The sequence below is a fragment of the Bombus fervidus genome, chromosome 12 (assembly GCF_041682495.2).
Source record: "Bombus fervidus isolate BK054 chromosome 12, iyBomFerv1, whole genome shotgun sequence".
NCBI lineage: Eukaryota > Metazoa > Arthropoda > Insecta > Hymenoptera > Apidae > Bombus > Bombus fervidus.
In genome coordinates, this window is record NC_091528.1 from 4800217 (window position 1) to 4814365 (window position 14149).

The window sequence follows — 14149 nt, forward strand, 5'->3', positions numbered from 1 at the left end:
TTATGTACTTAATGAAATTAGAGAATTGACAAAATGTGGAGCTGACTAGTTTCGTTTGTGAGAGGTTCATATTATATTTCCTACAAAAATTAATTAATTACGCTTTCATAGTATAATTGAAGAATGATACTCTATAACGCTCTTTCAATTTACGAACAATATATTTTTGTCAACTTAAGACGAATGTACAAGAAAACATGGTACACGTATTGTTTTTAATATTTCCAAATTATTAATATACTGAAAGTTATTTAAGAGTAGAACGTATTAAAAGAAACGAATTTATAATTCCTTAATAGCCAGGAACTAAACAGTATCCTTCTAGCGACTTGTTCACTATTTTCCTGCATTTTCCAAAAATTCTATATTTTTCGAGAAATATCACTCTTACCAATAAAGATTGATATTTCTTTATAAAACGTTATGACCTCTGAAGTAATCTTGTCAAACGTTTCCATCATTCTTCTCGGAAGTAAAGCTCGAACGTTTCGAAGAGCCAGTGTTCTCCACCTTCAAAGTCATTTGCTTACGAGTTTCATTAACAAATTCATCGTCCTCGGTACTACTGCTGTTGTTTCGATTTCCATCGGCAGATGTACCGATTATTACATAGCCTCCATCACCTCTTTCGCTGACAAAAGAGTCGTAATTCTCTCGTTGACGCAGCACTTCCGACGGATGGGTCATCGTTTTGTTTTGGTAGTACCACTCTTTATTTCTTGCGTGATGAGAGCAATCCAGAAAAGCCGTGCAATTCTATAGTTTTAGGTGAATTGATTTTTTTGTAGTAACATCTTTAATTTGTACTAAAATTATATTGATTATATTAAATTATATGTAGGAAGACTTAGGTTTCCCTTTATAAACATCTTGTTAGCAAGTTTTATAGGTAAAAATAAGACCAAAGTGTGTGACAGAATTAATGAGTCCACTAAATTAATATTTTATATAGATGTTTGATATTTGTCTACTAATTTCATTTTGTATAAATACTACATATATCTGATATTTGAGTCACTTAGAAGCCAATGATCAACTATTACATCTCAAAAGATTCTCTGTATTAATTCCAGAATATATGTATGTGATTAGTTTAATTATGCAAAGATTGAATGATTACTTTGAATGAAGTTGACCAATTTATCTTCTACGTGTCTCATTTTGCTGCAAAATATTTTTCGCATTAAAGAGGACTTTTATTTTGCAAGTCTGACTTATTTTATTTTATCGATTCAAGTTTCAGTTCATCGAATCATACTTACTACGACGTCATCCGAAATCCTGGAACATCTGGATTGAGTGGCGAACCAGCAGCATTCCTCCTGCATGATTCGCGACAAAATTTCTCTGCTTTCCGTGATTCTATGAATAGCAGCCGAGGTACCCAGGATCCCACAGGATCTCGATGAAAAAGGAAAGGCAACAGGAGTGGAGAGGTAAGTCTTCGGGAGTAACTGAGGAAAATAAAAGAGACTTCATAATTTCATAATTTTCTCTTTTTGCCTTTTTTTACTTCTATACTGTCGTATAGACATCCGTTTATTTTCGTTACACTGCTTACGTTCGATCTTCGTTTAAACATTTTCATTATTTTTCTGTCAAATCTCATTAAAGAACTTCGCTCCTTAAGCTGGTAACGTGTTCGAATTAAAAGTGAATTTAAGCTCAATAATACCGGTATTGTTATAGTTCCATGTACATAATTGTACGCGAATAAAAACATGTTCGTCATCATTAAGTTCCATTCTGTCTGCGTTAACTCTATCAGTTCTATTCTTTAATAAATTTCATTTCGAATCAATATTGAATGAAACGTATCTCGAACTTTATATTTGAAATCGTGAATACCAACGAGCCACTGACGTTCCATCAATCTGATAATACAAGAACCTGAATTGAACTCTAATCTAATTACACGGAAACTGATAGAGTTAAATGTTCGCGAAATATACTTCTTTCCTTTTTGCGTTGGAATTTGATACTTAATAACACGAGCCTTTGTAAGGACTTTTCTCACCAACTTGGCACTTGTAGGATTTAAGAGATGTACGGTGCTTCATAATCGTTTTTCTGTACATTTCAATCCCTTAGCACGTTTCCTACCGGTTAGAATGATAATAATTAGCTAATAATTAGACAGAAAGTCGTTTACGAGTTATAATACGGGTTACGTTTTCCTGTTAGTCGCAATCATTTTCACGTTGTTCTTTCCTTTCTTTTTGTTCTTCTATCACTGACTGAACCTTCTTTTTTTTTTGTTTTCTTCTTCTTCCTCTCCTTCTTTTTTACCAGTTCTACCTCTACGTTTAATATCGTTGCCAATAATGAAACGTGGATTATGGTTTATTCGTCCTTAATCGTAAGACGTGTAAGTCATAATTCTATGTTACAGTCTGCATCGCCAACAAGACAGGTCAATAAAGTAACAAAATTATTAAAATTTCCAAGTAATTAACGCATCGCTAAAATTTCGTCATAGGATTCACGTTTTGGAGACGACGAGGTTGGCGTGATAGAATCCAAAAAACTTCCTCGGTTGTCTTAACTTTTGTTCCATCCACGAGATGCTGGCAATTTCCTGCAGTATTAGGTCCATCTTTTATCGCTGTTCAAACCTGAAGTTCATTATACAGACGTATAATAATATAGTGAAAGATTTCCTCCTTCCCTCCCCCTACTATCGCTGCATTTCTTCGTAGTCATATTTATACTAAGAAATATAAATATCTTATATTAATAAAATTTGAAGAGTTAAAATGTGAAATAAATTATGGAAGTATATACCGCACAGCGAAAAGATTTTTCTTCGACTATCCCTAAATTTCTTTAATGGCGAGACGTTTCGAAAGATTGGACCTCGTTGGAGTGGTTTGTGTTCTTACTAATAATCCAAAAGTTAAAACAACTGAGCTCTCTTGCACGATAATCTAATTAATAACATTAGTGAAGTTACAAGTGACAAATTGTAAAGATTAAAAACTTTTGTTGCATACTTTTATAGCATTACGTCAAGTAGGGCAATTGATTGGCTTACAATTTGCAAAATTAACACTTTGAACTTTACTCGTTTTAACTCAAATCTTGTTGCTGTTGTGTTAAAGAATTTATCAACACTGATAACTTGTAAAATTCCGCTAATAACATTAGTTTAATTGTGCAAGAGGGCCCCGATGATCGATCGTACTAGACAGACAATTACGTGTATCGTCAAAATTTCTTACAGAATTTTTATTCTCTTTTTATCACAACTCGCCTTTCCTCACGTTGCGACGATATTCAGCGTTCCCCCACTATGTACCACTATATAAACTACGCTCGTTTAATTTTAAAACAAATCACAGCATTTACATCATTCCATGCTTCTTGAACGTTTCTATACGTCCAAGAACAAAAAAGTCGAATGTTGAATTACCATCGTTAAATATTTCTATTACGCTCGAACGATATTCATTATAAACGATGATCACACGATATTTAAACAATGTATTTGATCGATGGAACACTAATTCATCTTGCTAAACAGCACAACACGTTCCTCGTGAATTCATTTTTTATTTTCACGTAGATCTTCAATTAACACGCTCCATGTCATGGTAAATGAAGCATCTTAGTACGCAAATCAATTTAAAATAGCATTAGAAAAAAATTTACAGAATTCGAAGCAAAGGAAAAATTAAACATTTTTACATTTAAAGCTATCTTCTTTACATTAAAAATTCTAATTTCTATAATTGATTTTGGTACAATTGAAGATAAAAGACTGAAATATAATTGAACGCAATTCAGTACAATTTTTAAATAGATCGTTAATAACCATTTGCTTGAAATAACATCGAACGTGTTAAAGACCATTTCACGTTTCAATACGAATTTTTACCTCTTGTTCGAGGCAATCGATCGAACGGAACGGGGGAAGGTTTTCATACACGATAAAATACGCGGGATGTAAGCGCGACGGTGAACGCGAAATAAAAGCTTCTCTTTTAATTTGGTCCCATTATAGGTACAGGGTAGCTGGCACGAATTATGTCAAGTCGATGTACCGATAGATCAATCAACACGAGTCATAGGTGCCTGCACGGGACTCAGAACTCGATCAAAAAGAAAAGAAAAATAGAAATAATAAAAAATATTTCATTCTCACTCAAAACAATATCGAAGATCGTTTCTTACATAAGAACAATTTTTAAATTTAATGAAACATAAGTTCTAATGAAATACAAATTGAATAGCAAAAGTATCAATGTCACATATAAGAAGAACATAATTAATAAGGTGAACTTTGCATTTTTCTATATAATATCGCACTTTTCAGAACGTTAATGCGCAGATTCTAAAAACATTTTTTCTTTCTAAGTATATTTTCCAAAGGTCCCAAAGTTACTATAATAAATGGAATATTAAACGTACGTTAAAATGGATATATAAAAAAGTTTCAATAAATTACATGCCATATTTTTGAGTTTACATTATAACTACAGTCTTACTGTCTACAGTCTTAACTTACAAACTTCTCTTATACAATCCAACCTTTTTACTTATCTTTTAGTGCATTAACATACTGAAGTTGCGATATTTGTCTTCCATTTTTGAAATATTTCATATTATTTTGCAATGAAGAAATAAAAGGAGTTCCAAATGCAAAAATACCGTGCATCCCCTTCAGAAAAAACATATTTTTCACGAGCGGAACGGTGTGTATTTCGTCGGTTTCTCGACTTCCTACGTTCGCGATATTAATGTTCACTTTTATTCATACGTTTCTCCGCGCGGCAATACGTGTCGTCTAAATACTCTACTAAATAACATAAATACCTTTTCGTCGCGCGTTTTCGTTCCTCCATTATACATATAAGTACAATATATATATATATATATATATATATATACTTTGTTAAATATATATTTAATATAATTATATAATTCATCGTCGGTACACTAATCTCAGTGTATCATCGGCGATATCTAACAACTTGATGGAAGGTGCCGATTAAATACTTCCATCGACACATTTTGATTATATTTCTTTACCAAGTTTGAGCAACCCACAAAATTCTTTATATTTTACAACGTCTTTGTGTTATCAGAATAAATTTGCTATTAAAAAAAATACTTTAAACAATATTTAGTATTTTTTAAATACTTTTCACGTATTTTCACTCGAAGAAAAGAGTCGTTTCTTTTTAAAGATGATATGAGATATCTCTTTCGCCAAAATTTCTAGCCTTTTAATATAATACATCGATGTAAGTTGCTCAACTTAATAGTTGACGTACGAGACCCGCGAATATCGTGCTGCTTTTGATTTTATATTTTTGATTCGATCAAAAATTTTGAAGACCCTTAATAGCTCCACAGATCTCTTAAAGGCACAATCTCGACAAACGTGTGTGCAGTTTGCCGGGATGTTTCGTACGCCATTTATATTCTCCGACGAGTCAAAGTCTAACGCGTAATGTTTGTACAAATTGGAGAAATTTGTCTTACTCGCGAAATCGATTTGAACAAGCTAGCTGAGAGTTATCAATTACGAATAACAGACGATTCTCTCTCCACGTACAGAATATTATCGGGTAACTTGAACATCGGAGGGAATAATTTAATCCTACAGACAACTGGACGTAATTCGCGTCCTTGACGAATTGCTAATTCCTTTCGGGGGCTAATTAGAATCTATAAATAAACGCAGCATTCGTAGACTCGTAAAAAAATTCCATGGCAAAGAGCAACTCCATTCATAATTGAATCATACACACAAGATTGAAAATACGTTTGATCAAGTTTTGCAAATATCTACGTATACATCACATAATGTAGAGATTTGTTCCAGTCGCTCTTTCTTTGTTCCTTTGGACGCAACAGTTCAACATTCTTTCATAAACCACTGTATCCAGAATGAAAATTGCGAGAGAAAATGCTCCAGTGACATACTCGCACTTTTGAAAATGATTAGAATTACATAGTTCCCTTCCATCAGACTTTCAATTGGGAAACACGTTAGCCCGCGAAAGAATTAATGATTTGCTTTAAATTTCGCTACCTATAGCGCCTATGTGAGGTCTATGCCAACGAGGAATACTTGGTTGGCTGCAATACATACCCATCGACGTCGGTGCGACGAGGTCGTTGTTCGACTCGTCGAAACTCGCCTCCTCGCTTTCGTCGCCGTCGAAAGACCTGACGGTCGTCGTCGCGGTCGTAGTAATTACCGACGTACCGTGCGTCGCAGTGGTCACTGTCGATCCGTTTACCTCTGACATACGATCCGTACTTACTGTAATACTTTCCGTATCGGCGACTTCCACGTTTCCGCCGCTCTCGCCCACCATGTTCACGAAAAACTCCGATCTGGAGAACCTGCCGATCTCCGTCGAACCGAATGCTTGGTGAAAACCAGGCAACGGTTGCTTACTGACGCTCTTCTTCTTTGATTCGAATCTTTCAGCTGATCGACGAGATTCGTGTTCTTTATCGCGTGATATACTAGATTCCTGATGGTTCAAAATATTTAGTAATTATTGAATTATATAATATTTGAGCCTCTCAGTGGCCTCTCACTCGTAGAAGTGAGTAGTAATTTGTCTCTTGAATATCGACTTAACAAAGTTAAAATATTAAATAATAGAATTGATCAGTTTGACTTTTGAGAGGCTCATTTATAAAGATTGAGGGGTTAATATTAATTTAGTGGAATGAATGTTATACCGTTGTTGGAACTAGATTATCCATAGACATTCTGTTATTCATGGTGCTTGGCTCCCACCTGGGGCCATCATCCTCACGACGAATCCTTATTGTGGACGCAGAGTCCATGATAGAATTTACTGAGGTTTCAAGTAATCTTGGCATCTAGAAAATATTTCTATTGTTATTACGCATTAGGTTTAGGTAAAAATTCCTGTGTATAACAGAATGAAGCAGTTCTCTGTAAAAATCTAGAAATTACTGCATTTCTGTGTGTCAATGAGACAAAACAAATTTCTTTACGTTCTTTAATTTACAGTAGTATAATGTAAAATTTTTAACTTTGGTCTCCAGTTAAAGTTTGTTTTCCGAGCGGCTCATATTATATTTTACATATAAATTAGAAAAAAGAGAAACCTGGTGCTCAGGGGGCGTGTACGATGCTCGTACGTTCTCGATATCGAGCTTAGTTGGATGATACATCATTCGCGGTGCTTCCTCGGAAAACTCACAGTGTCTAGGGGGCATACGATCCTGTAACAGCAGAGTGTGTCGCGGCCCACGGACTCCAACGTTTCGAGGCATAGGCGGAGTGTCTATAAAATTACATTAGAAAATAATACATTCTCCGGCAGTTTTCTAAATTTTCTATTGGATTTTATCTTTACTTACGTGGCAGCACGCCATGACAAAATTGACCCCACGGTTCGTGTCCGTGTGAACCTGGACTCTGAATGTTTGGATGAAGAATGTTGCTCATCTGAGAAGGATGAGAAGTTCTGGGATGTTGATGAGCACCTTCGCCATTCTGCAATGATTTGCAAAAACTCTTCAAAAAAATATATCATTTAAAAAGAAGGATTGAAAAATCTATGTAGAAGATTTCTTCTAAATTTCTATGAGAGAAGAAACAAAAAAAATATATCAATATATTTTGTTCATTAAAATATTGGAAAACTTTTAGATATAAAAAATAGCTTTTAAGAGGTACAGGAATTCTAAAATCATTTTATACTTTATAGATATCTGCGAGAAGATAAATAACATCAATGTATTTTATCAATTAAAATTCTGCAAAGCTAACAAATATTAAAAACATCTAACTCCTGACAAACTTTAAAATTACATAACTTTTTTTCCAGATGATTCCGGAAACAATCCTCACCTGATAAGGATGCCACTTTTGACCATCAGGAAATTCGCTGTACTCCATATTCTCTTGACGACGTAAGTCCCTTTCCCGGCTAACATCGGTGAAATCAACCGGATATCCGTTATTTGAAAATGTAGCACCGCATTCAGCGGCCACGGTATTGGCTACGTTGGCCACAGCCTGATTCCTCATCACGTCTTTGCATTTATCGAGGCCACGCTGATGCATCGCACCCATTACTTGCAGTCTCTCGATAGGATCAGTCACGTTGCCGTACCAATCGGTCATTCGAGGCGAATGGATCGGCTTTGGACGAGACGTCGACTGGAACCACGGTTCCGCGACTCGATCCGATTCCACGGATGAATTCATCGGCAAGTTGACTGTGGACACGCAACCAAAACGATGCTGATGATCTAGAAAACCGCCGGATGTGACTGGACCAGCGATCACGCCCGCTCGAGCGATCGCGCTCTGCAAGATCGATCGCCTGGATAGCTCGCGACTCTGTTCGCGCATCGCCTTCCGCAGCCTCGCCTCCTTCGGATTGTACACGTAATCTGTCAAACAGGTGAATGTATTCAATTTTATTTATTACAGAAATTATAATTTTATTTTATTTCGCATAAATAGATTTTATTATATATAAATTTTAATTCACATGGATAGTTATTTTTTGTAAGTATAAATATGAAATTATATGAAAAGTATCGAGTACAGATATACAATATCCCATCTGAAATGATGAAATAGTAATGATAATGAATGAATACTTTTGAGTCACTCTGTATATCCTTGCCAGCCGAAGAACTAGATAAGAAATGCAAATCATAAAAGATTTAGCCTCTCCCTGAATAAATGCAGGTTCTTCATTTTTATTTAAAGAACTACTACTGGAATTTTCAATAATTCACTACTATACATTTTTGTGTTATAAAAATACTACTCCTTTGGCATTGTTCCATCATATTGTCAGTTACTTTGCTATAAAAGGATATAAAATACTTTTAACTATGTAGAAATATAAGATATTTGAAGACAGTATAAAGCAATGTTTCCATAATACTTATTGTTAGGCAGTCGTAACTTCCACGCAGGCGCGCTAGATCTTATTATTACTGTATTTTCTAACATTCTCAATTTCAAATTTAAAACACAATACACCTAAATTGAATTTAATCTTATCAATTTCTATCAGTACTATTACACATTCATATTGACATAATTCTTCTCCAAAAGACAATCTATACCTACAAGAACCGCTTCAAATAATCGACAGCTCTAAAGAAATATGATAAGTGTTAAAGAAATCGTCAAGTCTAAAGAAATATGATAAGTATTAAAGAAACCGTCAAGTCTAAAGAAATATAACGAATGCTTTAAACGAAGAATAAAATTGGACGTGCTTGTTGAAAATTTCTAAAACATCTACCTGTCGGATACGCAGGCGGTACAGTCCCATTGTATCGCGCAGTAGTTTCGATCGCGCTGGAAATCGGCGGCGATTCATAGCCACCGTAATCGGTGCTCGCGTTATCATAGCAAAAGTAATGTTGTTGTTGATAAAAGTGGCTCCCTGCCGCGTAAGCCTCGACGTAGTTGCAGCAGTCCATCTTTGCGACCAATGTGGTCCTTATCGCGCCGCAAAGAACGACTTCTTTACTTCCCGAAGCTTATCAGCCACGATTGCACGTTAAATCCTACCAAGTAAGCCTTGAACACATAACCAGAGGCGAATTTATATTTTCCACGGATGCTTCGAACCGAGTTTCGAATTTAGTCTCTTTTCTATTTTCTTTTGTTTGTTTCCTTTTTTTTTTATTATTTGGAAGAATCGGAAAATTGGCCCCTTTTTTTCTTCTTTTTTCCTCTTTCTTGTAATTTCGTTGGATCTTTCTTGAATTTTATTCTTTCATGATACACGTCACCGAATAGGGTTTACGTGGGAAGACCACGTAAAAAGAGGGTACATCGGGAGGCGTTCGATCGGCCTCCTGCATTCCGTCGGGAAGACCCAGCATTTTTAGTCCCGTCGCGCGTGGCGTCATTGTCGTACCCGCCGACGTTGTCCTCGTCCTCCTCGCCGTCATCGTTTACACCGACCGTAGTCACTGATCCAATTCGCGAAGACTGGCCTAGCTTACTAACTATAGCCCCGTAGATCCCGTCTCGTGGGCCACGCGACCCGTCGATTCCACACTGGATACAGTTGAATGTATCGGACAACCCGCGTCATAGTAGCTGCATCGGCCGCAAGATCGATGCTCAAAGCTTTTTCTCTTCTTTCAACACCTCCCGCACGCCCGTTTTTCTCTTCTAGTTCGTTCGACCGCCACGCATCTCCAATTCACGTTTCTCTGTCGACAATCGATATCAGTGGTTTATTTCCGTGCTTATCGTAGACAATTCAATCCAAAGTTATTTTTGAGATCAAATTAGTTTTGTTGAACAGGAAAGTCTGTATCTATATTCTGCAATTTTATTTCTCCCATCATATCATGTTTCAGCTTCTCCTTCTGTTTTTCATAATTTTTATTTATTTATTTATTTTTTCTTCGTTTAATCAATCTTGATGACAGTCGTATGTAAGATTCATTTCCATTTAAACAAATCAGTCTCTTCCATCCATCCACATTTTATTTACTCAACATCACTGATTGATTCACCAGAAAAAAAGAAAACAACAACGTACATCTAATCTCCAATGCAAAACTGCGATGTTTAACGCACTGATCGTTTTTCCATTCCAATCATTTCCTCTTTCACGATGTTTGTTTAGTCACCTCGACTAAATCTAAACGTTAGTCACTCTAGTCAGTTGTCAGCATCTATTACACGTTCGTATCGACTATATGCTTCTTTTATTTTCGATTGACGTTTTCCATTGTCACTTCTCTCGAGACGTCGACCACTATCCGTTAATTTCGCTTGGCTATTTACTGTCGAATCAACGGCGGTATCCAACGACCTATTTACGCGAGTGTCTCTCGCTATCTGACTGATACTCCTGTGGAAGAGGCGCGCGTGCCGCAAGCGGGAACGACAGGCCGCGCACGGGAGACCCGCGTTCCTGCCTCGCGGTGCACTTGGGTCGCACTGATTTTGCGAGCGGCAGCACCGTGCACGTCCACGAATTTACGTGTGCGTTTCGTCATCGACGAATCCGACGAAGCTCCAGAGGGATAGAGGGGAGGGCTCGGTCTAACAAGAGGGTGGCTTTTTCCCTACCCCGGAGAGGCGAGGAGCGTTCAAGCCACGAGGTGAACGAAAAGAGTTCCGGCCTCCAACGTCTCTGCGGTGTGCGCAAAATATCCCAAGAAACCCCCTTTTCGCCGCCTATCGATTCGCAGAAGCTTCCTCTCGTTAATCGTTCGTCAGAGGATCCGTCTCACTTGAAATTGAACGTGTTTTTGTTCAGGAAAGAACAGTTGATCGAGGTGTCGTGTTATTCTTGCTACCATCCCTCCACTCGGCGACTATCATCGATTACCCAGAGTTCGAACTCGCCTTTTAAATGGATCGTTTGCTCCGGCTGCTGTGTGCTGGTCCATATCGCCTCTTTTTCCTTTCCCTTCTTTTTTTTTTTTTCTTTTTTTAGTTTGAAACGTAATTTCACGGATGCACTATTTGTTAAATGGATATGGTATCTTTAAAATGCAGATTTTGTTTGGTTCTTCTTTCTTCGTTTGAAAAATACTGGCGACATATTTGCAATCCATAACCTGGAATTTAAAAAATTATTAAAAATGGAAAATAGAGTACTTCTTTATGGAGTGTGGAATTTTTTATTGTAAAATACTTAACCACCGGAGAATTCGTGCACAAGTAGAGATCCCTGCATTTTGCTGCATTTTGAAATTTATCTACCCCGTTACGAGGACTGCAGCAATTTTTCCTCCTTGTTATACAGGGTCTGCGGTAACTTTTTTATCGCGCTATACGAGCACTTATTGCACTCATTTTGGGAGTTATATACCAAACAGTTTTGGGAGAAGCTTTACGAAGTCACCCTACAGATTCTGCCGCAATAATTTCTTCCTAAATCTCAGAATTCTTATTCACGTCCTATCCTCCTCTTAGATCATAACTATCCTAACTTGTTTTATATTAACCGCTTAAAAACTAAACTGATCAACTTTACTTTCTAAAATTTTTAATTTTAGTATCAGAATATACGATTTAAAAAATAATGATTAGTCTCGATCGAGTTAATCTGTTAAAAACATATATTTTAATTGAGTCTGCTTTCATTGTTGACTGCTATCTGGTTATTAATTGTAAAATTCCAGCCATAATCAAACATAAGATCAGACACCATTTGATCGATCCTAAGCGTACTTTTCAAGGAAAATCCGCGTGACGTTCACAACGACGGGAAGCTCTCGTTTTCTCGAGCAACCGAGCATCGCGTCGATGCGATGGCGGATCGATGACCGACGATCGTTACACACTACACACAGAGGGAAGAGAGAAAGAGAAAGAGGGGGGACACTCCTCCCCCGCGTGTCTTTGGCTCGATATGCCCGCTGGATGCACAAGCCTCGACATTTTGACGGCTTCCCTTGGAGCGACCGTGCGTCACCCCTCTTTTTCCTTGTCACGCGTACGATGCAGTCGCGCAGATGCACGCTAGTCCGCTCGCCCGCGTCCTCGGACGCTCGCGCAGAACATATCGACACTTTCCGGTGATCTTAATTGACCACTCGGCTTGTTCGCTACGCGTTGGCCCGCCGTCGATTGCGCGACTACCGTTTAGCGGTGAATTTAGCCTTCTTTGCACCCCTTCGGCGTTTTCAAGCTGCAGCTGGCTATCGTTACCAGAACCTTTACTGAGAACGCCTGATCCTCTTTTCTCTTTGATTTGGTCACCAGTCCTGGTGCCTGGGATTTCCACGTTAAATTTCAATTCTGAAAAGAGTGGAAATTTTTAATATCGAGATCTTTTACAATTTTTTTAGTATAAAAACTTTGTTTGTGAAATATTTTATAGATAGAATTATGGTATTAAACGGAAAATAATAATATGGATAGAATAGAAAATATTATATATACATATTAAATTTTTTATTTGAAGGTAGACATTTTTCATACCTTAATATGCAATTGAATAATTTAAAACTCTTCTTTGATCATTTTCTTGTGTTTTATAAATTTTATTTTTCAATTGTTCAATTGTACATATAGTCGTTACACTTCACATGTTGAAGCATTTCTTCTCACATGCTATGGAGAGGCCTAAACTTTAATTTTTTTTATGTATGACGATATTGGAACTTGCATTTATTCACAAGAAGAGTTCTCGTTCGATCGTTGAATGTTAATTTCTGCGGTGGATTTACGACAATGGGAAAGAGAATGCGATTATGTTAAGAGTAAAACGGGTATCGGTTGAAACTATCGATCTGTCTAATATGCAATTACTATTTGCGTCCAGTGTATTGGTTCATCTACAGCATTCATGGATTATTAATTAAAACAGTTACAATAGTTGAATATGCACGCTCTCGTATCCTGTGATACCTACGAAGCCGATCTAATGTCACTCAATTCGTACAACTAAACTGATACCAATGCACTGAATCGTAGAAACAGCATAATCAATGGTCAATAGTTAGACTGTCAATTGATTTCGATATCATGTTACCAAAATTAAAATAAATGGGTACATATTTGGACTTTACAAAGTATGGGAATATCAATATAAATCATCCATAATCGAAACAATTATAAGAAACGATATCCCTTTAAAAAAGCGCAACTTTTGCTATTTTAAAAAGCTACGTTTTTAATGTAAATAAATAAAAGAAAATGAGTTGTCTCCGAATATTTGAAAATTCTGTTTCTGTCAAAATATTTAAGCCATAAGCAACAATTTGTCCGATTTCTATACTTTCTACAAGTTATCGTCCTCATGACGAACGAACGTATATGCGCTCTTGCACTTTTTCGTCCTGAATACTGTGATTAGCCAGCAGAGAGGAGAGCGAACGATCGCGGGGGAGCTAAAATGCGATTATAGCTCGTCGATTTGTGGGTGGGATAGCAGAGCGATACGAGTTTTGCAGGTCGAGGTACAGGGCACAGGGTGGCAGGCGGAGAAATATTCTCGGGTGAGTGACGGGGAACGGGCGGGAGGGAACAGTAGAGACCGGAGGTATTGATTGCGACGCGACTCTAGGAACCTGCCCGATACACGACCGCGCTCTACCTACCTACCTACTACCTACACCCACCGACAAGCGCGATTATTCCTCACATATCTCGCGTTACTGAGCATTCACGCGACTAAATGTCCTCCGCGGCCTAGCTGCA

At 37.2% G+C, this 14149-nt stretch overlaps 2 protein-coding genes across 3 annotated transcripts; both read right to left on the bottom strand.

The window, feature by feature from the left end:
• Positions 1-2596, bottom strand: LOC139993084 (uncharacterized). Its single transcript, XM_072014497.1, has 3 exons — positions 2529-2596; positions 1263-1473; positions 1-756 (listed from the first exon to the last, which is right to left on the bottom strand). Exons 1-3 carry the CDS (start codon positions 2594-2596, stop codon positions 445-447), a joined length of 591 nt encoding a protein of 196 aa, XP_071870598.1. The 3' UTR covers positions 1-444.
• Positions 1557-12679, bottom strand: LOC139992918 (uncharacterized). 2 transcript variants are annotated; one of them, XM_072014233.1, is made up of 7 exons: positions 11642-12679; positions 9270-11559; positions 7850-8397; positions 7357-7492; positions 7102-7280; positions 6706-6849; positions 1557-6491 (listed from the first exon to the last, which is right to left on the bottom strand). In XM_072014233.1, exons 2-7 carry the CDS (start codon positions 9448-9450, stop codon positions 6027-6029), a joined length of 1653 nt encoding a protein of 550 aa, XP_071870334.1. In that variant the 5' UTR covers positions 9451-11559; positions 11642-12679; the 3' UTR covers positions 1557-6026. The 2 variants fall into 2 exon arrangements, with proteins under 2 accessions (XP_071870334.1, XP_071870333.1); XM_072014232.1 differs by having other exon boundaries at positions 9270-12679.
• Between the last annotated feature and the right edge of the window lie 1470 nt (positions 12680-14149).